Source organism: Haemorhous mexicanus, chromosome 6, assembly GCF_027477595.1.
Source record: "Haemorhous mexicanus isolate bHaeMex1 chromosome 6, bHaeMex1.pri, whole genome shotgun sequence".
In the NCBI taxonomy this organism is placed as follows: domain Eukaryota; kingdom Metazoa; phylum Chordata; class Aves; order Passeriformes; family Fringillidae; genus Haemorhous; species Haemorhous mexicanus.
In genome coordinates, this window is record NC_082346.1 from 13,156,835 (window position 1) to 13,184,320 (window position 27,486).

Here is a 27,486-nt window from a genome sequence, read left to right on the forward strand (position 1 = left end):
TTACCTTAAAGATTTGGGATGCTTTGTCTGCATATTGATGGCTGTGTCCTCATGAAATAAGTCCTGCCTTCTCTACACTGTTACATGTTCCAAGGATCTTGCTCTTAGTCTTCCAGTTCTTCAGGAAAATAGTACAGAAAAGGAGAACAAACTCCTGTGTCAATGGAGAAAGTGTTTGGAAGCAGGACCATCCCTGCCATGCCCTAGAAAGCAGCTGAGAGAGGAAGCTGAAATATCCTGGGAAGAGTTTAACTCCTGCTTCAGAGGGAGGCCACATGTCCAGGAGGAGGCTGAAGGCGGGAGCCACAAGGGAAATTGTAACCCAAGGATTCTGGGTGAAAGGTCAGGAGTCTTTATTTGCTTTGTGGGCTTGGGAGGTCTGGGAAGCCTGGGTCTGGTGGGGAGCAGACTTGCTGACAGTGGGTAGGAGTCAATCCTCAAGTTCTGAATCTCTGATGGTCCTCCCAGGGACAAAGTCTGGGACATCAACAACCTGGAAAGGAATTACTGTTTCCATGGAAGGACCCTGATATTTGTATTTTCTACGTGAACAAATTTTTTTTGTTTCCTCTACTGTTGTTCAGGTTTCAAAGTTCCTTTTGAAATGATTGTAGGAAACAGTTACATGTGTTCTGCCTTATCAAAAGTTTTCTGTTTAGCAATCCTCATCAGCATTTTAAAACATGCTGACATAAAAGGTTGGGAATTTTTCATATAGGTTACAATAAGTATTTAGGTCAAAGACTAATTAATCATTCAGTATAGGTCTGCTTTTTTTTAGCACACTGATTATGAAGAAGACACACCAAAAGGTTAAAGACCTTTTGTACTTTACAGTCCAGATAAGTGATCTTCCACGCAGTTTTGGAGCAGCTGAACTATAAAAAGGAAGAAACACCCAAAAACCAAAGTTATTTCAGTCTTGCTTCGTCATTCTAAAATTCTGTTCTCCCTCTCCTAATCTGGAAGACCTTCTGAAGGAGCTCATATTGTTTGGTGTTGCAAAGGTGTTTATTTCATTTTTACAGCTAAAAATCCTAAAAGCATCAAGAGTTTGACTAAAGGAACTTTACCACGGCACAAAATGTTAAGATCTGGCAGGACAAGTAACATGCAATTTTAAAATGTCAGAAACCTAGCTATTTTTTAGTTTTTATGGTAGGAAATACTTAGTTCAAGGTAAGCATTTTCAATGGAAATATTTTGTTTAATGTTCTTAGTATTTTACAGCCACAGTCTATAGTCCATGGGAGCTACAGAATAACTAATAATTAGTTCTGCTTCTGCCTTGTGAATGCCAGTGAATCCTCTTACAGCCTTCTTCAAATGAGAGCTAAGTCTGCCTACAGTATCTGACTTTGCCATGGCTTTGTTGAGGCAGGTAAGTACAGCACAACAAGGGAGGGAGTAGAAATTGGAGCTAGAACTTGTCTAAAGATCTCATTGAGTTTTACCAAATTCAGTTCCAAACTACAGCTCAAACACAACCCAATTTTCATTTCATCATTGCTAATGGAGACATGATCTCACTGACCCCCATCATTCTCTTCAGGCTCTGTGTTACAGAGCACCATCTAACAGCCCTGTTACATGCTGCTGCAGGAGATGTGCCTGTGCCCCAGTAAAAGTTAATGCTATCTCATGTATTGACTGGGGACTTTCTAAATGCAAACCACAGTTTAGAGGTAGTTTTACACTGTTATACTTGTGTTTATAGGACTCTGAAAACAGCCTGGAGACACTGGATGTCTAAAAGTTTGCTCAGTCACAAGCTGAACGTGATGTAAGAAAGTCATACTGTTGCAAAAATTGAAAGACTGACACTATTCTGAACTGTAAAGCAGGTAAAGCAATTTATTAATTAGTCTTGGCAAGGCATTACGTGGAGCAAGAGAGTGAGACAGCAGGGGTTTCTTAGCTGTAAGAAAAATGGAAGCAGAGGCACAACTCTTCAAAAACATAAAATAGTTGCAAAACATAAGGGAGTAAACTATCTTCCAAGTCCATTGCCAGCAGGAAAAGCAGTGATAGGTTTGTACCAGGGAATGGCTAAGTCAAGTTAGTGTCAGGAACACCTTTGAACTGTAAAGAACAGTGAGGCACTGAACAAGAGCATTAGAGGAAATGTTAGGAATCTGTCACTGGAAGTCTTTGTGAACAGGTTAGACAAACATCTGTCAGGAATAACGTAGATACAGCAGACATGACTGACACTAAAGGAATCAGCCCATCCCTTGAACTCCATTCCTGCTCTGTTTATTGGAACCTCTGGAAAAAAAAATCTGCTAAGACTTCTTGAAAGTTTTAAAATTATACCTGTGAGGACCATCTGTGTTTTGAATCAATCCAAGGGAATCACTGTTTGTTGGGATTTCACAAAAGGCAGCAGTGATGGCACTGGCTGCAACCTCTGTACCTATGGTCTCAAAAGGAATCCCATTTACAGCAGTGTATCTGCAAATCTCTTAAAAAATAAGTTTCATATTACCTCTGTATTATGGAAACTATTTTTGCATTCGAACTCTAAGGAGAAAAAAAAGTAAAACTACTCCATCAAGACAAATAGGTCAATGGGGAATGGATGCCCTTCCAGTTCCAATAAAAAAGAAAAATCTTGTGTGGCATATTGTGATACGATAGAAGATTTGTTTTATTTACCAGATGAATAGACAACATAAGTAATGATCTGTTCATCAGTAAAACAGGAAAAAACAGCAAAAGAAAACCTTCTTTCGAAGTGTTTACTGACTTAGCAGTGTAACAGCCTTATCTCCCTTCCTCAGCCGTGCTTGTGAATCAGCAGCAGTGACATTTTCCAGCAATCCCACATGAAAGCCAGTGGGAAGGGTGATGAGGGATTTCCGCTCCGTGACCTCGCCCTGCAGTGGGACAGCCACCGCGCTGCCTCTGGCATTCTTTCTATGAAGCACTGCAGTGACAGCTGAAGTTGCTTTCCAGAAGTCATCTCATCATCTGACAGCATCCAATACCTTAACTTTCCTCAGCACAGGAGACAAACTACCTTGAATTTCCTACTTTTCTGAGTTTTCCAAGCTGGTGGCAATGGCAAATTATCTTGGAGTTACCTCAGCAGTGTCTTTCATCTGGGTTATGACATTCCTGGCTCAAAATTACTTTGTAACAGGTATGTAAAGTTCCACTTTTTAAAGTCTTGAAAAAAGGAGCTGGATTTACAAACAAAAATGTGGGGAAGGAGCATGTGTAAATGTGTTTCTGGCAAAAGAAGCCAAAGGATTTTGAGAATACAGTGCAACAAAAACTGGCATCTAGGGAAACTTCCATTGGTCTAATTCAGTTGCTGAAAATGCTAAAGCCTTTGAATCTAAATGCCACAGAACTGCTTATTTTAAAGATCTGGTATTGCATTTAGGATTAAGCTCAGATCTATTGAAATGTAACTTTATTTTGTATCATTTTAAATACCAGAGCAAAACATGACACCAGTTCTCTTTTAAATTCCATTATTAACTTGACGGAATCCATCCTTACTGCAGTAGCTGCTGGGATATCTGCAGAAGCTCAGTGCACACCAGAAGCCTCCAGATGCTTTGTTGTTTTTCAAGTATTTAATGCTTGTTCTATTTATGTTAAAAAACATATACAGTTATTGCAGACAATTGATTTTCTCAGCTCCTGAAAGGCTTCTGGAGTGAGTGAATTAGATGTTCAAGTCCTGTTTAAATTCCACAAGACTGGAGTACCCAACAACAGTAGTGTCCTCCAGCAAAACCAACACTGCACAATTCCACTGGGGAAAAGGAGAGCCTGAGGAAGTACCCTTCCTTGGGATACCTTCTCATGCACCCTCATGGCTCCAAGAGCTCCAGCTGAGCTCAGGGCTGATCTCCAGCTGTGTCTTGGAGCTGCTTTGGGGCATGTCCTGTCCCCTCCTGTAGTGATTTGCTGTCTGGGCTTCACATATGGACCCTGCATTTAGGCTTGTAACCTTGTCTGCAGGATGGACTTCAGGCATGTGTAGAACCATCTCCTGCTGTTCCCAAATGGACTTTCTGGATGTCTGACTCATTGTCTTGCTCTCTGGGTGGCAGTGAAACCTGCCACCATCCCCACTGCAGTGCTGCTGAGGTGCTGTGGGACTGTGCCTGTCCCCCTCTGCTCCTGGCCCTCTTCCTTGTGGAGCAGCCTTATACTTGCTGCTCCCTGACACCAGCAGCCAAAGGGAACACTAATGAATCAGAGTGAAGGTTAGACACGAGGCAAACAGAGAAAAACAACAGCTCCCCCCAAAATAAAAACCAAAAAGGGAGCTAATACACATCAAGGCCAACATCCACAGCTTACAAAAACTGAACAATTTTCTTCCTGTCCAATGGCAACTTTGTCTTGCTCTGAGATTCTTCTGTCTAGGTCTTCTCATTTATTTCAGTAAATGAATTTTTTTAACCCAAGACCAAAATACTGAGCAGAATGTGCCAGTACTAACTTATCTGAATACAGCAGAGCTTAAAGTACAGCTGTGTGTAGCTCGTGGCCCAAAAAGGATAAAGGATTAGTCTGCCTTCTGTACAAACTCAGTCATCTTTAGAACAGAGTTCAGGGGTGATTTAATGAGCTGTGAAGAGACTTGAAGAGGATACTGTTCTCTTTTTGGATTCCTTCCTCACAGTGTGAAATTCAGAACTTTTAGAAAATGTATCAATAAATCACTGTTTTGTTTTAAAAAGCTTAGCACTTTTTAAGACAGAACTTTGGTCCATATCCTAGAGTCACTTTTCTTATAATTTGCAACCTAAGTTTCTGGTGCTGAATTTCTGTATTATGCTGTGGATCTATCCTGCAATACATATGTGACAATATTTGTTCTGTAATTGAATGACTAATGAATGTAGCAGTTCACCAGTACCTAGGTAATTTTCTAAGATTTCATAAAATTCTTTTCAGTCAGCTGCTCAGCTTTATTTGAAATTTGTAAAGTTAATAATTGAGAAACTTCCTTTCTCAACATTACACTTTTTGAAAGTTGTGTTGGCTCAGATCTGAAGGTAGGAAAACAGACTAAAGAAGGTAGACTTGAAGTCCTTGCTAACAGCACACACACCTTCATTGAGCACCAGGACTTCTCTGCATCCCCCTGCAATGTGTCTGGGCTTGACTTACGTTCAGCTCAGGGCTGGATGCAGCCACAGTTTGTCTGAGGGGGCTCCTCAAGGGTTCAGTGGCTTTCCCTCTCTGCTGAGATAAAGCCACCTGATTCAAAGATTGCTCTTCCAAATATTTAAACTAAATGTAAGGACAACATCATTTTCCAAAAGCCATTTCCAGCCCCACCACATCCAGAGGGAGCAGGAGCTAAAAGCCTGTCTGGTTTCTTAGCACCCCACACAAGCTTAGTCACCTTTATCCCCTTCTCATCACGAGAGTAGTTTAGCTGCCAGTTCTATGTTTTCATTCACAAAATTCAGTTTAATTTGTGTTGTTTAGAAGTCATGGGGTGGATATGGAGGCATCACTTCACCCTGCCTTGAGAGTTTATGGACTGCCTGTATTCTGAAGCACAGGTTTTATCAAATACACATTAATGTACATACCTAGTAAATACAGTCTGACAAACATATTGAGCAAGGAAGTAACACCTGTGGCTGGTGATTATCTGACATGTCTGCAATGAAATACTGAAATGTTTCCTTCGACAGGGCAGTTGCTGCATGTGACTCCAAAATAATCTTTTTCCCCCCCCAGTAAATACTCACAGTAAAATATGGAGGCAAAAGAGTAATACCTTTTCTCCTTATTTGTGCCAAATCCCTATTCCCTTAACACAGATGAGAAAGAAGAGCAGGTGTAACCTGAGCTATGCACTTGCTGGTGCAGGTGTCACAAAGAGTGTGCCAGCTGTGGCTATTTAAAAAGCTGGATGAACTGCCTGGAAAAGTGTTAAATTCACCAGCCCTATCTCCTCTTTCCCTGCTCTCTGTCAAACACAGTAAATGGAGCACTTGACAGTGGCTGAGGGATGGAAGTATCATGCAAAGCTAGGGGAAAAAAAGGAAAAAAAGAGTTTAGGAGGAATAAGGAACAAGGAACATCAGAAATGATTAAATATTTTTATTTTCTTATTGGTATATTAATTTCATGAAAAATTATGTGTAACTCCTTTGCTGTTATATACCTTACCATCTCAATAACAAGGGTGTAATAACAGTATCTATGACTTGGTGCAACAGCTAGCTTTAATTAATTTTAAAAAAGAACAGAAAGAAAAAGGGCTGTATCCAGTCTAATGACAGTCAAACCACTTGAAATCCCAGACTACAGTGTTTAAAAAATACTTTCTATTTTTAAAATACGTCTTTTATGCTAGAAATTAGTTTTCTGCTATCCTCAAGCTAGAAATTTTTAAAAATGTTCAATTCGGTTGATCTTAAATTCTTCATGAGGAATAAATGTTAATATTCAAATACTAACCTTGACTATTTTATGGCTTAATTACAGGTTCCATTAATTCACCTTGCAGGATCAAGGGTATAGGAATTTATCTTGATCAGAAAGTGAATTTCTCGGAAGCAAGTCATGGATGCAATCAATTCAACCTAGAGTTGGCAAGTAAAATACAAGTGGAAGAGGCTTTGAGACATGGCTTTGAAACATGCAAGTATGTGCCATCAGTTAGTGCCCACTACCTTTAGTGAGCACCTTCACACACAGCTGAGGCTGGTGACAAATCTCACACTAAAATCACTGATTCTTTTTATTGTAGCTTTGGATGGGTGAAAGAAGGGTTTGCTGTTATTCCTCGGATAACATCCAACCAGAGATGTGGTCAGGGAAAAACTGGAATAGTACAATGGAATGCTGGCAGGGATAAAAAATTTCATCTCTACTGCTTCAATTCCTCAGGTATGTAAGCATGACAACTGCATTTTCTGTGTGTTTTGGATTATATTAAAATTTTTAAATTTGCATGAAAAAAATCATAAAGTGAGAATTTCCTACAATTTGTTGACCCTTTCCCCCAGTCTTAAACATTGTCAAGCTGTTCTTAGTTCAGAAACTTTCAAGAAATGCAAAAGGTGAATTCAGTTAATCCCAATTAATAATGTGGTGCTGCCATTAAAGCTCTTGAGGAAGAGTTGTTTTCACCATTACTTAATGTTGACACAGTGCTTTTAATATATTTTGATTATTTGGGCATGATAATTTAAAAGAGAGTGATTGAATCTTTAACCAGGGTATCTGTGTGTGGTGTGTCTAAGCTAAGAATGGGGTACTTCAGGAAAATTGGATTTTATTTTTTTTTTATAAAGGGAGGTCTATCCATTAAGTCAAATGAAATTATAAGCCAGAACTGCCAAGAAACCATAAAATTAATTAGATTCCTAACCAGTAAAATCCAACAGCTCTTCTAATTTGCATCACCCTAGGTGTGAAAAAACCTGCCCTTCCCCTCACTGGCTATTTACAGACTGAAGTCCAACAGTAGAACTTGATATAAGTTAGATCTCAGCACAACAGATCAATATTGTTTCTTAATGGTTTCTACTAAAAATAAGTAACTAGAGATGTTGTGTCCCATCTCTATAGTTATTACATGACAAATATCCCAATAATTAGACCAAATAAAGGATCATTTCATTCTTTATAATCAGTTCCTAGACTTTGCCAATGAGTTTTAGATAACAAGAGCAAGAGGATATGTTAAAATCCTGAAAGTTTTCAGGAACGCTGTGTGAACAAGGGTTGGAAAGCAGGAGAAAGATGGAAATGCAAAGACCCGAGATCCTGCCTGGTGACTGTGAACAGTGGAGGCTCCAAAGAGACTGAGGAATAAAGCTGTAGTGAGAAGGCCTGTGCCACATGGTGATTCACTGCAAGAAATGTGTTATTCTGCATTGAAAGTGTTGGGTAAATTGGTGATGCTAAAAAGGCAGCAAGTAACTCCAAATTATTTGCTTTGTTTTGCTTTAATTAAAAGAAAGTAAATACATATATGCTGTTAGAGTGTGTGAAGAAAGTTTAGCTTGCTCAATGGTTAGAAAACCATTTAATGTATATTTCACATTCTGCAGTCCTTTATCTTAATCTCCAAACTGTTGCCTGTTCCAGGCATTTCTTTCCATTTCATTCCAAAATATTTGTCAGAAGCTCATTTTGTCAATTTTCTTGTGCCAAAAAACTTGCCAAAAGCTCTTGAAAAACCATAGTGGAAAAAGTGTCAAGCCCCTGCCCTTTGGCATTTCGTTCTGTAAAGGTGACTGCGTCATCAGACTCCCCATGGGGATTCACTTGGAAAACAGCACATACATCTTTTCCCTGTTATTTATGTTAACCTGGTTGTTACTTTAGTGAAATTTTTATAGCTTTACATAATACAGAATTTCACCAGCAAAGTATAATTTTCACATTTTCACAGGAGCCTGATTCAGAGCTCAGCTCTTCCAACTCCATATGAAACTTCACTTGCACCTACATTTTTATATAGACAACATCTACTTCTATTAAATGACTTAATTTCTGGAAATTACTTATTTTTCTTCAAACCTGAAGTTTTTTACTTCCCATTCTCTCCTCTCCACTTACAATCAGATCTTTTTATTATCTCACACTGGTGTCTGATTTATTTGAAACTTTTATGGGCTACATTATTTTACAGGAAATCAAATTAATTTTCCAAGTATCAACAGTACATGCATATATTTTGAACATATAAATAATATAATTGAAACATTTTTGAATATTGGATCTGCAGTTAAGAGTTAAGCTGCTCCCTGCTCTGTGGGAGGTTATATTGTTGGGTTTTATATGCAGTATTACTCTAAGTAGTTTTCATGAGGGATATAGTCATTGCTTTGGAATCATAAAATGAGTACCATGGTTGCTCAAAGGAGTGCGTAACTACGTGAGTAATGATAAAAGCTGTAAAATCTAGGTTGTAACCACATATCTGAAATAGGATATGTTTGCCTGGTTTGGGTAAAGCTTTTGTGAACAAAAAAATAAAAATTTCCAGAAGGGAAAGACTGAGGAACAACTTCAATAAATGTGTGTGCAGTAAGTACAAAAGCAGCATCCAACACAACTTTTATGTATTTCTTTTCCCTGCTGCAGATGTCCAGATTAATTCATGTCAACCAGACCCAACTACAACCACACTTCCTTTATCAACTGCATCAAGGGACTTAAGTTCATATTCAGCCTCTGATTTGACTGAGAACATCACAGCAGTGTCTGCTGAGACTGTGACTGAGGCAGAACAATTCCTGAGAAAGAGATTTCGTGTGGTGTGTGTGACTGAAACGCTCTTACCAACAGAGGGGCCCACCACACCAGTGCCAGAGGAGCACTCCCCCACTGACTCTCCCAAGCACACTCCCCACCTGGCCTTTAAGAATGATGCTGTTGTTTTTGGAGGTAAAGGCCTTATGTGGTAGTTATTTAATGAAAAGAGCTATTTATGTAGAAGTCAGTAATCAAACTGTTCACTGCTATTTTTGTTTGCTGCTCCACCATCCATTTTGATATAGCTAAACCTGGAGGCAGAATAGGAGTGTTTTGGTCTTGCAGAACAAGGCTTATAGGGCAGAGGATTTTAAAATAGTTTTTAAGAAAAACTAAGATCTGATTTTATACTTTATGATAAATTTTAATGTGAAATTGTGCAAGTTCTTTCTGGTTAATGTGATTTGAGGTAAAAAATTTCTGAAAAAACCTGGCAAACACTCTCAAGTGTAATGGAAAATTCACCAGGTTCTTAAAACCAAAAGAAGCCAAGAGAGTTTGAAGGAGAATTGTTCTTGAGATACGAGGTGTGAGTAAGCAATCCTAATGCACAGCAGTGGAGAAACAGACCAAATATGAGGAAAGGCATGCTAACTGTAAGGATAGTTAATAACAAGAATGTGTTCTCCAAGCAGGTTGTAAAAATCCTCCAATGAGCAGATTAGACAAGTACCTGTCAGGGATGGCCTAAACACCAGTTTTAGGCTATTCTGAAAGAAATGAGCAGGAGCAACTCAGCTTTTGATCTTCCTAGTATTCTATTCTTCAGTTCATGTGTATGAACTCTTATAAGAGGCTGGTTTTAGAAGAATCCAGATTTTTGCTCTTAAGCCTTCAGAACATCAGCTTTAAGTACATAAATAAAAACCCTGTGCTTATATCACTTTTATCTCCAGGTATCCCCACTGCACTTCTTGTCCTGGCAATCATCTTCTTCATTATTTCTGTTGTTCTAGCAGTCTGTTATATCAAAAAGTAAGTTGCCTTTTTTTTTTTTTCTCTCTTGGAGTGACATAACTCCTAGAGTGCAATCACTGATTATTTAAAATATATACTAAAGAACAGAGAAGTAGTGATGATAACATAATAGTGTTGCACAAATTTAAAAAATCTTAAACCCTGTTTTTATGCAGATGAGTTTCTTGTTGCTGTTGCCACTCCCTGCTTTAGAAAAGGAACACAAAAAAATATTGCCTGCTTTTAACTGGTCAATCATGCCTAGTGTGAAACATTTCCAAGTGTTTCAAAATAGCAACATTGAAATCTGCATCAGTTCATACATAAACCAGTTTTATCCTTTTTTTTTCTATGTCACACTCAAGGTGAAAGTTTTTATTATTGCACTATGATTTTGCTCAGAAAAAAATAATTGTTGAACTCATTTGTCAAACTTAAAGACTTTCAACACAGTGCATCATTAAATGCTACTAAAAAGTGTGCAGTTCTCACACCCTAGCCCAGACAGCTTTATCATTGTGTAGCACAAATCCTGACTATACATTGTCTGGTTTTTAAAAAAATACCAAAATATTTCTTTAGAAAGCACACTGCTGGAAAAAGCACAACGATCTAGCATGCCACTATCCTCTGACAGACTTCTGCTTGAGTATGGTAATTTAATTCTGGCTGTTAGAGTGATGCTACCAAACTATATCAGTATTTCTGCTTTACTATCTTTTTTTCTTTTTGAAGGTACAAGAAAACCTTACCATTTTTAAACAAGAATCAGCAAAAAGAAACAGTTGTAACTACTGCTCTCAAAGAGACAAAATCAAATGACCAAACACCTGAGAAGGAAACACAGAATAATGGAAATAAGGTAGAAGAGTGTAAAACTAAGCCTGAGGCCACAGTAAAATGTCTAGAAGCAGAAGTTTAAAGGAAAGAATGTACAGTTCTTGATGGAAGTATAAAATAAAGCACACAGAACTTAGCAGTGCTTTTAAACATAAGTGATTGTAAATACTCATATTTTCTCTGTCTTTAACATATGAAACCTTGGTTTTTTAATAATTACATCTTTGGTAACAGATATTCTTGCAGAAGAACGTGGTATCCTATTTACTTGAAATAAATTCTACAAATCCATATTACAGCTCATTTTTCATCTTTAATAAAGAAGCAATTAGGAATATGCTATTAACAACATGTACTACATTAACTATTTGCATGGAATTTAGATCAATATATAATAGAAAGGTTTTTATATCTGGCTGGAGGATCTCTGCTAGCCTAATGCCTAAAATAAAAACTGGCACTGTATTTCTTCCTCATGTAGATTAGCTTATTTCCATTCAGTAGTTGCATGCTGCTTTAAAAAATGTCTGTTTACAAACAGAAGAAACAGTTCTGTTTACAAGGGAGTAAAAACACAAAGGATTAACCCACTGTCATTCAAATGCCCAAAGCAGGGTACAAAGATGCTGATGTGTCTGTGTATATATACGCAGCAGTGAATAACTTACTTAGATACCTTCATTGTATCATAATTTACTGTTTTATTTATTGAAACCATCAGCATTCTCTCACATGAGAAATTTGGCAGAGGGGGACAAAAAAATCCTTGAACAAGACTTATACTAGAGATCTTTTTTGTGTATTTATATGTGGCTTTCATAATAAAGGTCTCAGGTGATATGGAATGTCTACGGTGCTCCCTAAAAAATAAACTATGGTGGATTTGTTTGTCTGGACAATTTATTCTCATGAAAACTATCTCATGGTAAAAAGAATTCATATAACCATAATGTTACAGAAGTAATTAGTTGTTATAACAACACTAGCAGTTTATCAAATATTTTCCTGAATAAAGAATTTAGATAACTTATCTTTGTTTGAAGGAGGTTGTTATGCCAAAGGAAGTTTTTTCCTTCATCAGGCAGCTTGAGAAACATAGTCTTCAATAATAATAATAATAATTTTTAAAATAGCAATAGAACTGGTCACCTATATTGTGTTTTCAACAGTGTAGGATACTGGGTTATGAACTTGGATATTTTTCATTCACATAAATTTTAAAATTTTAAAGTTTATACATTCCACTAGTAATGATTTATAGTGTATTTCTAGCATTATACTTAAGAGATTCCCTGGGGTGTTTTTTGCTTTCTCTTTTTACCTTTTTTTTTTTTTTGGATAGTTCAGAAATATTTTATGGCTCCAAGTGATTCAGTGCAGCTCTAAAAACAGCTCATTTCAGATGTCCATCAGCAGAATTTTAGCAGAAAAATGTGCAACAGAGGACAGCACTAGACACAGCTTTCCCAGCCAGTTAAGTAACTCCTCTCCTTGCAAAACATCACAGTAACACCTTGTGTCCTGCACAGAAGTGCTCTGTGAGGAGTAGACAGCACAAGTAAGGCCATCAGGAAGAGCCACAGCCACCAGTCATGAACGTGCCAGAGTAGCAAACGGGCCTGAGGACACAGTAAACATAGTGGATTCCAGGTCGTTTGGGAAATTTTAAAAATCTTCCTTCTGACTCTCTTTTCCATCTTTTAGAGATTAGAAATTACCTGTTTCTCTATTCTTTTCCCTACAGCCAAGAAATAATTATAATGTTGCCTCTAATGTTTTAGAGCTAAATAACAGCACTTTTTTCCCCTGAAGTGTTTACTTGCTAAAAAAAAAATGTATCCTGTTTTAATAAGATATTGTCTTAATCTTTAAGTGTCTTATTTTATCATGTACCTTAAAAAATCAGCATTCATCCTGACCTTGCTACTGCTACCTGATGAATGCACATGGTTTGATTTGCCCCTCCGTTTCACTACACAATTTATGCCAACACCACAAGGGCTAAAGGAGCTGTTACACTGCTCTGTATGGAATTAAGGCAGCTCTAAGTACCAATCAACAAGTACTCTATTTGATACTGTCTCTGTGTAGTTAGCACAACTCAGTCACATTGGAATTGGAAAGTACAAAACATTCCTGCTCATTGTTTTAATGGAATTGCAAGGGATGCACTACTACAAGGCAAACAGGAAACATTTAAGTATCTAGACCAAGAGTGTCAAACACCAAACCCTTAACTAGAGGTAACAGAAACTTAAGAGAAGTTCTTCATTGTGTTTCTGATTTTTCTCAAGTGTTGTGCTTTTTTTTTTTTTTTTTTAATGAGACCTCCTCAACAGTTCTGAAGCTCCTTGATGTGCCAGAGCTGCTCAAGCACCTTGGACAAATAACTCATCCCACCAAGCAGGAGAGCACAGTCTGTACTTGTCACTTGATGGTAACACCACTCAGATTCCCACACTGAGGCTACAGATGTTTGCTGACCTTAGGCAAAAGGGGTGCTTGGCCTGCAGGAAATTCAGCAAGGTTTCCAGTCCAGCCCAATCCCTGTCTGGAATATAGGGATGCCTTTGGCGTGGGAAGTACGTGTGTCCATGTGTGAACAGAAGTGGGCAGGAAGGGGAAGTACTACTCCTTTTCTCCTCTTAAAATTAAGAAAAAAAAAAAGTAGAATTAATATTACAGCATCAGGATGTGCATGACCCATAGGATGTTCTAGTATGTCTGTTTCTCAATGGCTTGTTGTCATTTATGGGTGTTGGGGTTTTTTGTTGAAAGGTCAGCAAGCATTGATCTTTGCCACTCACATCCACCGCCCACATCCTCCCTGCAGACCGCGATTTGCACCAGCAGCTGTGGCCTGGGATGATCCCACAGAGCCAGGCACTCAGACTCCATTAAGCATCATTTAAATCACTATTTAATAGAGCTCATAGTTAAGAGTGAAGGCACTGTGAATCCCAGGCAGTACAGCACTGTGTGCATCTGCTGATGGGGCAGCAAGGTGAAAAGTGATCCTGTTTTTGTCAGTCCAGCTATTACAGAGTGTTTCTTATACAAACCATCTCTATACAGCACTTCTCCTGTGTGTCAGAATGGATAATGGCGTGGCCAGCAGGGCAGGGATTGTCCCCCTTTACTGGGCACTGCTGAGGCCACACCTCGAGTGCTGTGTCCTGTTCTGGGCCCCTTAGGAAGGACAATGAGGCGCTGGAGCAAGCCCAGAGAAGGGCAACAGAGCTGGAGAAGGGTCGGGAGCAAAATTATGATGGAGGAGCTGGGCATGTTTAGCCTGGGGAAAGGGAGGCTCAGGGATGCCCTTATCACTTTCTACAACTGCCTGAAAGGAGGCTCTGATCAGGAGGGGGTCGGTCTCTTCTCCCAGGAAAGCAGCGACAGGATGAGAGGACATAGGCTATGCCAGGGGAGGTTCAGGTTCGACAGGAGCTGGAATTTCTTCACAGAAGTGTCGATCAAACATTGAAATGCCCGGAACGGTGCTGGAGTCACCGTCCCTGGAGGTGTTTAAGGAACGACTGGACAGGGCACTCAGAGCCATGTAACAGGGTGGTGTTCGATCACAGGTTGGACTCGATGATCTCAGACCTTTTCCAACCTAATCGACCCTATGGATGGTCTGGCGGAGCCCGCTCCTCTCAGCGACAACGCCACCGCCGGCTGCCCTGGGTGCAGCGGCCTTACAGCCGGGACCGGGACGGAAGGATGGAGGCCGAGGGCTGTAAGCGGCGGTGCGGGCAGAGCCGCTTACAGCCGGGACCGGGACGGAGGGAAGGAGGCCGAGGGCTGTAAGCGGTGGTGAGGGCAGAGCCGCTTACAGCCGGGACCGGGATGGAGGGAAGAAGGCCGAGGGCTGTAAGCGGCGGTGCAGGCAGAGCCGCTTACAGCCGGGACCGGGACGGAGGGAAGGAGGCCGAGGACTGTAAGCGGCGGTGCAGGCAGAGCCGCCCGAGCCCCGCTCTCGGCCCCGCGTCCGCCGTGTCCCAGCAACGGCGCGAGCCGTGCGCTTGCGTCACCCCCGCGCGCCGCCGCCGAGCGCGCGCCTGCGCGGTGCGGGGGAGCGGCCGCGGCGCTGCGGTGCCCGTGGGGCGGCGGCGGCTCCTCCGCGGGACGTGCCGGGGATGCGGTGAGCGGGGCGGGCGGGACCCGCCCCCCGCCGCCCCTCGGCGCCGAGCGCAAGGCCTGGCCCGGGGGAAGCCGGCGGGTGCGGGCAGGGCCGGGCGGGTGGAGCGGGCGGGGGGGCCGTGACGCAGCCGGGCTGAGCGCGGCCCGTCCCGCGCCCGGCGCTGAGGGCCGGCACCGGGGGAGGGCGGGCGGGGCGCGGGCGGGGCACCCCTGGGCCGTGAGGGGTTGTGCCCGGACCCGTCCGCGCCGCTCGGGGTGCCTCGTCGGTCTGCGGGTGACGCGGGAAGTGTGGGGTCTTGAAGGGTGGACAATAGGGAACATTTCGTACAGCGCCTTGTTGGAAGGGTCTCACAGGGATCAAAGTCTCCAGCTCCTGTCCTTGCACAGGACACCCCAAGATTCACCCCATGTGCCTCAGAGTGTTGTCCAAACGCTTCTTGAACTTTCTTAGGCTTGATGCTGTGATCACTTCCCTGGGGAAGTTCAGTGCTCGACCACTCTCGGGGTGAAACTTTATCCGATATCCAGTTCTGCAAACATCCTCGCAGGTGTTTCTCCCCAAACTTTTCAGTGCTGGGATTTAGGTGCTGAGCTCGGCAGGCCCGCAGGAGGCACGGTGCTCCCTGAGAAGCTCGGAGGAGCGCAAGCCCGGGAGGTCCGGGAGGAGATGTCCTCAAGGTGACAGGTTGTGCTGTTGACGTGTGGGCCTGGGTGTGTGCTCACCGAACACTCCCCGGAGAGCGGGGCGGGAGGCGGCTGCAGCCTTATCGGGAAGGAGAGAAGTGGCTGGAGGGGGAGCATATCTGTGTGGGAACAGAATTTGGTCACAATTCCGGCCATAAGTTGGAAGTTTACTGTGGTGAAATTGCATAGTACTTCAGTATGCTCGATTGGTGTGCTGTATTTCTCGCAGCGTGGTGAGATCTCAACAGCCGTAAATTTTGTTCTGGGCGGGGTTAAGCCCAAGCGCTGCTGCAGCTACCTGCAGGACAAAGCGCTGCTTTCTCTGTGATGTTTCCCTTCAGGAGTTTGTAACGCAGCTCATGTCAGACTGCTCCGTGTGTGAGTTTAGGTGGATGTTCTGCAGTTCCCTTGCCCTCACACACCTCCATATGTAGAAGTCTTAAAAGGGCCTGACACAACTGGTTTGCTTGACAAACAACTCTGCAAAGAGGCATTTTGGTGGAAGTCAAATGCAGGGGGATCAAGGGGAGTAAGTAGGTAAATACTCAGAGGGCATTGCATTAATCCTTCAGCAGACTTTTGGGGAAAAATATTTGGGTGTGAAGGAAAGATTAAGTAATTTGGAGTTGGAGACATTTGAGCAAGTCAATTCTGTAATACAGCCTGAAGTTGAGTGTTTTGTGTGGATTAGGGAGGTCTCTAAATTGGTTTATACTGACATGGATTCCTTGGCTTACCAATTTCAGAATGCTGTGGGAGTTCTTTTGATCTGCCAATGAAAGTTTGATGTGAGAAAGCCGATTCCTAATGTGTCTATGTATAAACAGACATGGATGTGCTTATTTGCAGGCATTCTGATATTTGCACGTACAGATATTTAGAATAAACAAAGATTGTCATAAATTACTGTTGTCATCTTAAGATTTTTTTTTCCCATTCCATTGAATGTATTTATATATATGTCTGTTGGAGCTGAACCTGTGTGGAAAGTTAACTCAATTCAATATAAGTATTGCTGTAAGCAAAATAGTACATTTTTAGTAAGATTATAATGCCACATTCCAGACTCTTTGAAGTGTTCTGCGTTGTTTCTGATCTAACTATTCAGGTTGTGTTACTTGTGGAATAATTACTGTAGCTAAAAGAAAGTGAGGGAGTAGCCATTCACAAACACACAAATGTAACTCTCAAATATTTTTGGCAGAGACTCTACAAGTGAATGAGAACTTCTCTCTACAAAACTGAGGTGAAGAGCTTCACCATGGGTCAACAGATTTCAAACCACACGCAAACTGTAATAAACAAGTTGCCAGAAAAAGTAGCAAAGCATGCCTCTTTGGTTCAAGAAAGTGGTTTTCTAACCTATGAAGAGTTTCTGGGAAGAGTAGCTGAACTCAATGATATGTAAGCCTTACTTTGCTTCTTTTTCCTTTTTTTTTTTTTTTGGTGTGTTTTACAGAGACCTTGTATACAATATATTATTGTGTGCTGGCTAAGCCAGAACTGGCCTGATAGTTTTCAAATTATCCTTCATTTCTTTTTGTTTTTATAATGGCTGTAATTACACTTCAAAACCAAAGCCTTTTCTCCTCCTTAAATTCACTTCTCTCCAGTACTCTTCTTCCAGCAAGTGTTGCTCTCTTTAGAAGTTCACAAGAGGTGATTTTGAGTCATGTTTTTTGTTAGTGTCATGTGTGTCCCTTGTTGTTCTCCCTTCCACCTGAAGATGCAATGCTGCTTCCTCTGCTTGTCAGTTTGGGTAGGAAGGAGAAGCAGGAGCCTGGTAGGGACAGCAGATCTGTGTGAGGAGGCTGGCACCTGAGACAGAAATGTTGGTGACCATCCCTGCCACCTCTGCAGACATGCCAGGCTGCTCCTCATTAAGGATGAGATGTATCTTAGTGTCCCAAACCAGTGACCTAGATAATCCCAAACAAAAGGCTGGTTTTTGTCAGATTTTTCATAGCCTGCCTTTTACTAGACCAGTACAATGACAGTAAAAGGAAATGAGCCAAAAAGCAGTGCTGTCATTTTTAGCCTGTGTTTATGGTATACAGTGAGAGTGATAAAGGGAAGTGGAAACATGCACACACTGAATAAGGGCTTTGTAATGTTTGCTGTTTTATTAAAATGTGAGTTTGTATTCAGTTTAGAAATTGTCTTGGAGAGGGTCATACTTTTGTGAATGACCTTGAAAAACAGCTGTCTTCTGGGTAGACACCTAAATAGATTTTGAAGAACATAACCTGATGTTTTGCTGAGACTCCAGGCATATATTAGTATCATTCACTCCAAACTACTATTATTCAAGTGGTTTCTTTCTTTCCAGTGTTTACTTAAGCCTGAATGTATTCTGATTCTTGTGGAATAGAATGTTGTGTCTGTGTTCCATTAAAGAAACAAATCTTAGGCCACCTAACACATTCACCTGACTATCTCATTATTAAAATATACTAACAGAAATACACCTCATCATCGTATGCTGGTACTCACAGGCTTTTTTTTTTACATACCTGTTGAGGAAATAACCTTTTCAGATTGGAGAAGAGATTGTGTGATTAGTGTAATAAACAGTGAGAGTATAAATGAATTTAAATGTCTATAAAGTACACCTGCTTGCTGATGCTGGATCGGAAGACTTGCACAGCATTTTTGAAGTTTGCTGTGCAGTTTTAAGTGAAATGGATTGTGTTTTCAATGACATGCTAAGAATGACATTACTCTATAATTTGATGCCCCTGGGCAGTATTGCTAAAATCTCTTTTAAGGATAGAGAACAGACAGGTGAACCCTAAATAATGGCACTTGGCTGAGGCTGCTGATCTTTGCAGGTCCAGCACATGGCTTTAAACTGATGTTGCTTTGTTTCAGTACTGCAAAATTGGCTTCTGGACAAGACAAACATCTGTTATTTGAAGTGCAGCCTGGGTCTGATTCTTCTGCTTTCTGGAAGGTGATCGTTAGGATAATATGCACCAAAGTAAGTGTGAACATTTTAATCTGATGGCCAGTTTGTATGCAGAGATTTGAGGACCGTCAGTTTTACTTGTAAAATCCAACACCTGCTACATGTGTTTTGATACAGATGATGTATTCAAAGATGCTGTTGGAGATAAATTAAGTCTAAATTCTAAGTTTCTGCAAAAAGCATGGCACGAAAAACATTTTTATAACTAAGTTTAAAGGAGTGATGCCTTCCAGTGGAGCACTTACAGCCCTTTAGTCACAAATGCAGGTGATTTGTGAGGTCAAGTAATCGAATGGTACCATAAACTGCCAACTGTAGATTTTGAAATTAGTAGTAGAAATTAATCAGGTCTTTCAGGCATTATCAGTTGAGCTAGTGTGCCTCTACATAGTCTGATCCCTTAGAAAACCAATCTAAAGGTTAAGTGTTTTAATTTATGACAAAAGCTTATGAAATTTGCTCTGTCTAGTAAGGAGATTTTCCCCTCTCTATCCTATCATTAAAGTCCTTTAATGATCTTGAATCCCCTGAGCAATCTTAACATGTGGTTAAACAAGCCAGCCCTCAAACTCTGTTTGAAACCCAACAATTGATACTTTTCTGTTTACTCCTAGTTTTCATTAAGGCAGCCATCACTGTAGGCAATGTTTTCAGACATCAAATGACTGATTATCCTGTGCTTGCTTCTAAGTTCAGCCCATTTCTTTGGGTGGTAAGTCCCTACTCACACCTGAATCCATTTGAGTAGTGATGGCAATTGCCTTGCCCTAAAATTGTGGTGCTGCCTGTGGTGTTTCTCACTCTGCAACAGCTGTGGGCAGTCCTGACTCTTGCTGAGGCAGACTGCAGCTTATTAATGTGGTGAAGGACACTTAGGAAGGAGACTACTGCCTTACGTGAGAACTGCAGTGCTGTACAAACATTCTGAGCAATGCCAAGTTAAAGCCTGATAAGTAATTGTAAACAATTCTCATATCTTAAGATAAATAAAACAAGTGGCATCGTGGAAGCTTCCAGAATCTTGAACTTATATCAGTTCACTCAACTTTATAAAGACATCACCAGTCAAGCAGCAGGAGTTCTTGCACAGAGTGATACTTCTGAAGAAGCTGCTGAGAGTTGGAGGTCTCTGTCTTCGTGTCAGGCCAGCTTGTGGATGGGAAGGTATTTTGATACACAGTTACAGCATAAACATTTTGGGAGTTGTGCTTCAAACCTGAACTACAAATACCTGCTGATGAGAACTGCTCACTCTTGATAGCTGCAGAGCTTTGTACCATCACAAACAGGGTCAGGCACTTTCCCTTGCACCAAGGGAGCTGCAGTGCGCTTGGGTTAAATCCTGAAATACGCTGCTACAGTACCTTAGCTTCAGAACAACCCTTTTAGACATCAGTTCTAGTAGAAACATAGTATATGTTGAATCTCCTGAATAAGGGAACAGGAGGAAACGGAATCAGCTGCAGCTACAAATCCAGGGGGTTTGACAGTGTTTGTTTAAGAAGATTTTGTTATTGTTCCACTTAAACTTTCTCTTCCTCTTACATTTTGGCATGTGGAAGTTCCCATCTGTTGCCACTAGAAACCCATCCATTATGGTAATAATTTAACTTGCAAGACTGGAAAAATGTGAATTGTCTCACTCATGTTGACCTTCTGCTTTGTTAACCAGAGGAAAAACAAAAGACTGGGGTCAACACCTGCAATAACTTGAGTTCAAACTGAATGTAAAAGCAAGAAGCCTGTCAGCCTTTCCCTGTGTGGAAGTGTTGCTGCTACCAGTAATTCCTTCCTTTTCCTGAATACTTTCATGGTCCTAACTCAGTTTAAAGTGAGGTAGAGCTAGGTTTTACACGAAAAGGTAGTAAATGGTAGAGTTCTCTGTGTTCACCAGTGAAGAGCTGGCAGCCAGGTGTTTTCATTAACAGCCTGAGTGTCACTCTTCAGCTGTTGAAAGGAAAAAGGGGTCAACTCTGTTGTCACTCCACAGAGCCCTCTGGTTTTTCTAAGTCAGTGGATTGCAGAATGTATTGTTTTGATTTCATTTAATTTCCTGTAAATTGTGAACATGTTTGCGAAAGAACAGGAAAATTGCTTTAAGGTTATACCAGAACACACATTTTTCTGGAAATGGTCTTTCGCTTCAAACAGACAAATCAAACAACATACACCTCAGATACTTAGGCAAAACAACTTTATATATTGCTAAAGTCAATGAGGAAAAGAAAAGATTTCCTATGTGAGTTTCTTTTTCAGTTTTTCAGACTTGGAGACAGAGGAGATGATCATCCTTCTTGTTTGTAAACTTTGTTACTTGAGGCAGTATCAGTCACAAATAAAAACAGTATACTTTGCTAATATGATGCAGTTTGGTGAGCTTGTGTCTTAACCAAGTTTTTCAAGTTACTAAGGAATATATAAGCTGAAGCACCTTCAAGTATTCTACACCAATGAAATCTTCTGTATATTTTTCTGTGATAACCACCAATTTGCCTCAGTTCTTCTCACCTTCAGACATTTTTCAGCTCTGCAAAGTCAGCCCTCACTATCTAAAAATAGCAAGTGTTATCTGTTCAATTCTTCTTAACTTTTCCCCCTAGAATAATACCCCATATCTCTACAACATCCACTTCCTATTCAGAACATTCAAAATATGCCTAAGTGGTTTATGCTTACTGATAACAAAGAGATAAGCATTTCCTTTGTCTGTCACTCCTTTATTTTAGTGTTTCTTCAGGAACTTAGTACTGTGACTAAAGCTGACTTTGCAGAAGCTTTATAAATAGGCCTTGTATAATTGCTTGTATGGACACCAGCAAATCTCAAAAATTCAAGTGCTATTAAAGGTTAGTACTCAGAATTGCATCAGGGAGGAAAATGAGAAGGGAACAGGTCTAAAGAACACAGTGAGCAGGCTTCTTGAAGACTGTTGTCCTCATTGTATGCAAACTACCATCTGTTAAAAAAAAAAATCTGTCATTTTAAAGTAATTTCTCCAAAAGCAAATTGAAAAGGAAACCCCAAGGACTTACTGAAAGCTAAAACAAAGGCATGTTGACTGCTGTTCAGTAGGTGGCTATTGTGTAAAAGTCAAAAAAGAATCTATATTTGACAAGGTCCCTTAGATACCTAAGCAAAAATTGTCTGGTCAGTAGTCATTAAGGTGGACTAACTCCTGAAATGCCATTTTTTTCTAGAATGCTATCTCTCTCCCTCAGGTCAGAACAGGGATTCCCAAATTAGGGTTTCTGGAAAACCCAGACATTTTAGAATACTTCCTTGGTTGCTTTGGAAGTGAGCTGTGACTATAAAATTGCAAACTTTACATGTCTGGTTAGGCCAGTGAAAGCTGAGGATTCTCTGCACCCTTTTGCACTTGAGAAGTCTTGATGGTGCCAGTATTTGAGATACTCCTGATAAGAACATTAGATAAAGATATATAATATTTGGGAAAAAGATATAAAATGTCAACATCTGTCTTGGGTAGTGAGATAATTTTTAAACTTCCCCACCAACAGAAACACCTGAGAGTTTAACTGGAAAAGCTGTGGTAACAGTCATCTTGAGAGTCCTAATTTGAGGAGCACTCATAGGGAGCATATTGCAAGCTAAAATCAGCCTTTTCAATCTAGTGGGTAGTTCAGCTCCTGGCATTTTGATGCCATGTGAAATGAGTGAACCTGCTTTCTGGTAGTGATCTTCTTGACATGCATGTTTTTGTCTAGGATATAAACCAGCACACAGAAATTTGGCAAAGTTCATTATGAATTAGTTCAGGCTAAGGTGCAGTGACAGGAAGGCCGGTTCTTCTCCTGCCTTTAATGTAAACAGTGTTTCTGTTCTTCTGCCCAGTCATGTGATATGAAACAGTTACAACTCCTCACACTTCCTTGTTGATATGAAAAGGAATTTACAGAACCCTTGACAACACCAAAAGCACCCGACACAAAAACCTGAAACAAAAAATAAATGCACATTCTGGCTTAGTTTAGTTCACTGCTGACATAGGCTGGGATGACATAAGTAGTCCATTCACAAATTAAAAGCACAGGTGTTTCTTTCTGGCCATCACAAATTATTATGAAAAATGTAGTTTAAACATTAAACTGGTGTAGTTACTGGGGCATAAATATCAAACATCTGGAAGAAAACAGTCTTCTCTCTCTTCTGCAGGGTTAAACAGCTGACAGATGAAGAGGAATGTTGCATCTGCATGGATGGGCGTGCTGATCTAATCCTACCGTGTGCTCACAGTTTCTGCCAGAAATGCATTGATAAATGGTAATATAGATGAAAGGATATTAATTATTTTATAGTATGCATGTTTCAGTTTGATTTGACAGATTCTGTGGTTGCCATATAATTTAAAATTGAGTAAAAGCAAGCTGAAGCAGAAGGAAGGCAGGAAATTTTGTGAAAGAGATATGAAAATGCTGTTCAGCATTTGTTTTGTAATTTCTTACATATTTTTATTCTTCTAAAATTTAATTGTTACAGTTTTGCTCAGAAACTTGAGAAGATGGTATATGCAGATGCTGGCACGTTATGCTTCACAAATCTCATTTAAGGCTTGTTAAGACTGCAAATATGAAAGCAAGTTGGACTGTCACTTACTTGGGAAATAACTATCAGAGGTTATTTTTCCCATATGTTATGCTTTCACTTCAAATAAATAGCATACAATTTACTGATTTAACTATATCAGACTCTTCCAGAAAGATATTTCTTCTTTATGGCACCACCTTCAAACTTACGTATATAACGTGTAGCTTACAATGTTCAGCTTCACAGTAAATTGAACACCTTTTCAGCTTCTGCATCTCTGTTACACCAGTTCTTGGAAAAGTGGGAGAGAAGAATTCCTTTGTGGAGGAACACAGCTCTTGTCTGACCCTGCAGGCCTTCAAGGATGAGGGAAGTGTCCTGGCAGTCTGGCATTAGGGGACACAGGCCTGCTCTGTTAAAAAAAAGGAGTTTTTTGGCTAGTTAACACAAATGGGTTTACATATAATTTGGGCATAAGAATTTGTTTCGTGGCTTTTTGAAAGGAGGTAATCTTGTAACAAACACCAGGCTTCCACAAGGGAAAAACATAGTAAAAATCACTGGATCTCAGAATACAGCAAGTAACTTCTCTCTTCTGGGAAAAATGTCCTAACATCTATCAGCAGGACAGGGCTTAGTTTAGTGACTGTGCTGGAGAGTGGATTATACACTGCTTTGCCTGATGAGTCAGCTGAACTCCTCACTAAGTTCCAGCTGCACTATGCTTTTTTTTTTTTTGTCTGCAATTGTTAAGGTTGATCTCCTCTGAAGTAAGGCACAACAGAGGCTCCCAGCTCAAACATAAGTGTTGGGGACCCCCAAGATGGTGGAGGGAGTTGGGACTCCAAGGGACCAGTTCTAAATTTCTGTGGGGCTGCATGACCCAGGAAAAAGCTCCTCCTTCTCTTTATCTAGGAAGCCTGTGGAGATTGGTTTCTAAGGACCTCAGCTGAATTCCTGAAGATTGGAAGAATTAATTTAGACAGTGAATTTCCACTTAAACTTTCTGGCCAGGTAGCCAGGTATCCTGTCTGACCTGAGCAAGGGATTAGGAGGAACATGATTCCAAATTTTCACTCAAAGAATGGAGCTGCGTTCAGAAGTCTTCCTCACAAAGAAAGAAGTTTTTAAACAAACAAAATAGATAGGTAGCCTAATCCAGTTAATGTGATCATTCTTGAAGTTCTCACTGGGTTGGTTTTTGTTTGGATTTTGTTTGTCCTTTTGGGGGCTCTTTGGCTTTTTCTGGCCAGCAGAAGACCATCAGTGAAAACCACTCATTTCTGTGCCTTCCTAACAGGAGCGACCGCCACAGAAACTGTCCCGTGTGCCGCCGGCAGGTGACTGGGGCAGGAGATTCCTGGGTGGTGTCAGAGGCCCCTACAGAAGATGACATTGCCACTTACATCCTTAACATGGTGGATGAGGCTGGGCAGCCCCACAGACCCTGACCCTGCTCACCAGGCTGATCATGGCAGAACCACTTGAAGCTTTTGTTTTCCTCAGCGTCTGGTTTTGGCCCTCCTTGCCGCTCTTCCACAGTCTGTCCTTTCCTTCTCCTCTTGGTTGCTGTGAGTGTGCGCTGCTCTCCTAAAGCACAGGGTCTCTGAGCAAGTCTCTGTGTGTGCAGTGCTCGTGATTGAACTTTTCTTTCAGCAACTTTTTGATCGTTAACACGGTTTACTTTTGCAACAACGTTTGATTTTAATTAACAGTTCAACTACTCGATGAAGCAACTTGTAACAGCACAACTACAGCTGCAAACTGCTGTTTGAGCATCACAGTGTACTGCTACAGAGATAAACCGTGGCAGATGGCTTGACCTCACAGTTCCTACCCTTAAAAGCAGTCCCTTATTCACAACTAATGTGAATAAAGATGATGAGTTAGCACTAGTGGTTATTAATTTGAAATTTTACTGTTGAAACTTGAAGATGTCCCACTGCCTGTTCTTCAGTAGGAAGTTATTGCTGCTCTTAGTGTTTACAGATACTTAATCTGATCTGTTATGACTTTTAGTATTAATTATTTTAAAACTGTTTTTGAGAGTGTAGGCAGGTCTGTAAATGTACTTGTGCACTTCCCCTTATTCTTCTAACAAGACTTATCTCTTTGAATATTTTTTAAATATGATATTTAGCATAGTCTTATTAGCTTGGAAATATTAAACAGTTTTGTACACAATCCTAAAAGCAGTAAATCAGCTTCAGTAGTTTTTGATAAATAACAGTTAAAATTATTTCTAAACATTGGGCATATCTGAAGAGAATTTGAATTAGCACTTAAGGTGTAGTTTAGTCCGATGCTGTGGCTTTATCTGCTCCTCTTGAGTTTTTGAAGTGATGAGATCAGAGTTAAAAGGTATATGAAGAGTTACAAGTGATAATCTAAGCAAGGGTGCTCTACTTAATATCTACAAGTGCAATATGCTTTTATGTAGTAGGGGGAAACTTCTTTAACAATAATGTGGCTTGGATTGAGATGCACATGTGACAGCTTGGAAAAGGGATGTCTCAACTGGAGTGCAACTGTGTTTTGTGTCTAGCAGAATAAAGTCTTTAAGAGCCGAGTTTAGACAGTCTAAATTTGTTAGTATTCAGAAAACCCATCTTAAGCCTCTTGTGCATAAATAGTGTTATGGAAATGAATGGCTACTGTAGAGAATTAATTATATATATATATATGTATATTAACAAATACTACTTTTTCTCACTCAGTAACCTCAAGTTAAGATATTCAAGTGTAGCATTTGAGGGAATAACAGCATAAATCTTGCTTACTGTGAGACTGCATTTTTCCTTACCATACCTGTTAAAATTCCATGATGCCATAAGGCTTAAGTCCTTTTGTCACAGTCAGGTTCTGAACTAAAAGGCACGTGCACATGCAGATATGCACATTTAGGTTATTTTTCTTAATTGGCTACAAAATAACTTAATTACATAAATTTGTTAAAGAATGTGCACAGAGTGTGGCACCTGTTTGAGCTTGGCTGGTGACACCATTGTCAAATTTATCATAGGTTACAAGACAGAGAAGCGACATACCCTTCATGAGTCTGTCATCTGAGAGCCAGTATGGCTTAGTGTGTAAATCTGTATTTACCTATGGAAAAATCCTTTTAGGAGTGTATATAGCTGAGAGCTCTTTTTTTCTTTTTTCTTTTTTTTTTCTCCCTTTCTTAAGCCATTGATAGCAATGAGATATTCTTCAGTAAATGTATGGAGTGTTTGGTTGCATAAAGGCGGTTGTTGTTTGGGCTGGAAATCTTTACTGGCCCAGGATTTCCCACCAAAATATGTGTAGATATTCCTAATCACACACCAGTTTGGTTTCTTTTTGCTTCTTGAGCTTGCATTAGTCCATGTTCAGAACTTTCAGATAATCTTTGAATTTTTTAAACTTTTTGTATCACTGGAACAGAAAGAGCAACTAAATGAAAGACTCAAGCTAACTTTATTTTTCAAGTACTTCAAGAATTATACTTCTGAACTGAGATTTTATAAATTGACTTTCTGCTGAGAACTTACATGAACTTCTTAAAATGTAATTTTATAATGATGCAAACAAGTTGTTAATTGCAGCATAATGACAATTACAGTATAAACTAATGCAAAAATTATTTAAATAGTGAAAAAGTAAACTTTATATTCTGTACAGCTTTTTTAAATTAAGTTGCTGTAATTCACACTGCTGTGATGTAGATACTGTAATGTGTGCCTTGTAAAATATATGTACTGTATGTTATATGGAGAAATAGATTCTTTAATACTGAAAACCTAGTAATTTGGTACTGATTGGTATTACTTAGTCTGAAGTGCAACATTTAGCAAACAATTTTGGAAAAGGAATCCATTGGCATGGACATGGCAATGAGTTCCAGAAGCTAGACCTTGAAAATGTGAATTACTGCAAATACCTGTTGGTGGGGGGCATTAGAATAAATTAACTTTCTTGTGTTAAGCGAACATTTCTTACAGGTTTAATGTGAAATTGTAACTTAAACATTAGAGATGGTATTAATAGCTAAGAACATTCCACTATATTAAACTTTGTGTATGAATTGTGCAATAAAGTTACTTTGGAAGAAA

The 27,486-nt window shown here is 40.1% G+C and overlaps 2 protein-coding genes across 7 annotated transcripts; both read left to right on the forward strand.

The window, feature by feature from the left end:
* Nucleotides 1-128: 128 nt before the first annotated feature.
* On the forward strand, nucleotides 129-11,954 carry LYVE1 (lymphatic vessel endothelial hyaluronan receptor 1). The gene is made up of 7 exons (XM_059848833.1): nucleotides 129-1,844; nucleotides 2,784-3,145; nucleotides 6,475-6,634; nucleotides 6,740-6,879; nucleotides 9,088-9,390; nucleotides 10,155-10,233; nucleotides 10,951-11,954. The coding sequence occupies exons 2-7, from the start codon at nucleotides 3,064-3,066 to the stop codon at nucleotides 11,135-11,137; spliced, it is 951 nt and encodes a 316-aa protein (XP_059704816.1). The 5' UTR covers nucleotides 129-1,844; nucleotides 2,784-3,063; the 3' UTR covers nucleotides 11,138-11,954.
* Nucleotides 11,955-15,109: 3,155 nt separating this feature from the next.
* RNF141 (ring finger protein 141) lies at nucleotides 15,110-27,486 on the forward strand. 6 transcript variants are annotated; one of them, XM_059848838.1, is made up of 6 exons: nucleotides 15,110-15,199; nucleotides 17,087-17,286; nucleotides 18,754-18,862; nucleotides 19,833-20,014; nucleotides 23,024-23,131; nucleotides 24,696-27,486. In XM_059848838.1, exons 2-6 carry the CDS (start codon nucleotides 17,102-17,104, stop codon nucleotides 24,844-24,846), a joined length of 735 nt encoding a protein of 244 aa, XP_059704821.1. In that variant the 5' UTR covers nucleotides 15,110-15,199; nucleotides 17,087-17,101; the 3' UTR covers nucleotides 24,847-27,486. The 6 variants fall into 6 exon arrangements, with proteins under 6 accessions (XP_059704821.1, XP_059704824.1, XP_059704822.1 ...); XM_059848841.1 differs by having other exon boundaries at nucleotides 15,146-15,277; XM_059848839.1 differs by lacking the exon at nucleotides 15,110-15,199 and adding an exon at nucleotides 15,426-16,411.

Bases quoted from the DNA above. Each gene is read 5' to 3' on its own strand.
- RNF141 (XM_059848838.1), top strand. From the start codon at position 17,102: ATGAGAACTTCTCTCTACAAAACTGAGGTGAAGAGCTTCACCATGGGT. The intron at 18,863-19,832 runs GTAAGTGTGAAC...TCATATCTTAAG, and splicing joins TTAGGATAATATGCACCAAA to ATAAATAAAACAAGTGGCAT. The intron at 23,132-24,695 runs GTAATATAGATG...CCTTCCTAACAG, and splicing joins CAGAAATGCATTGATAAATG to GAGCGACCGCCACAGAAACT.
- LYVE1 (XM_059848833.1), top strand. From the start codon at position 3,064: ATGGCAAATTATCTTGGAGTTACCTCAGCAGTGTCTTTCATCTGGGTT. The intron at 6,635-6,739 runs GTATGTGCCATC...TTTTTATTGTAG, and splicing joins CATGGCTTTGAAACATGCAA to CTTTGGATGGGTGAAAGAAG. The intron at 9,391-10,154 runs GTAAAGGCCTTA...TTTTATCTCCAG, and splicing joins TGATGCTGTTGTTTTTGGAG to GTATCCCCACTGCACTTCTT.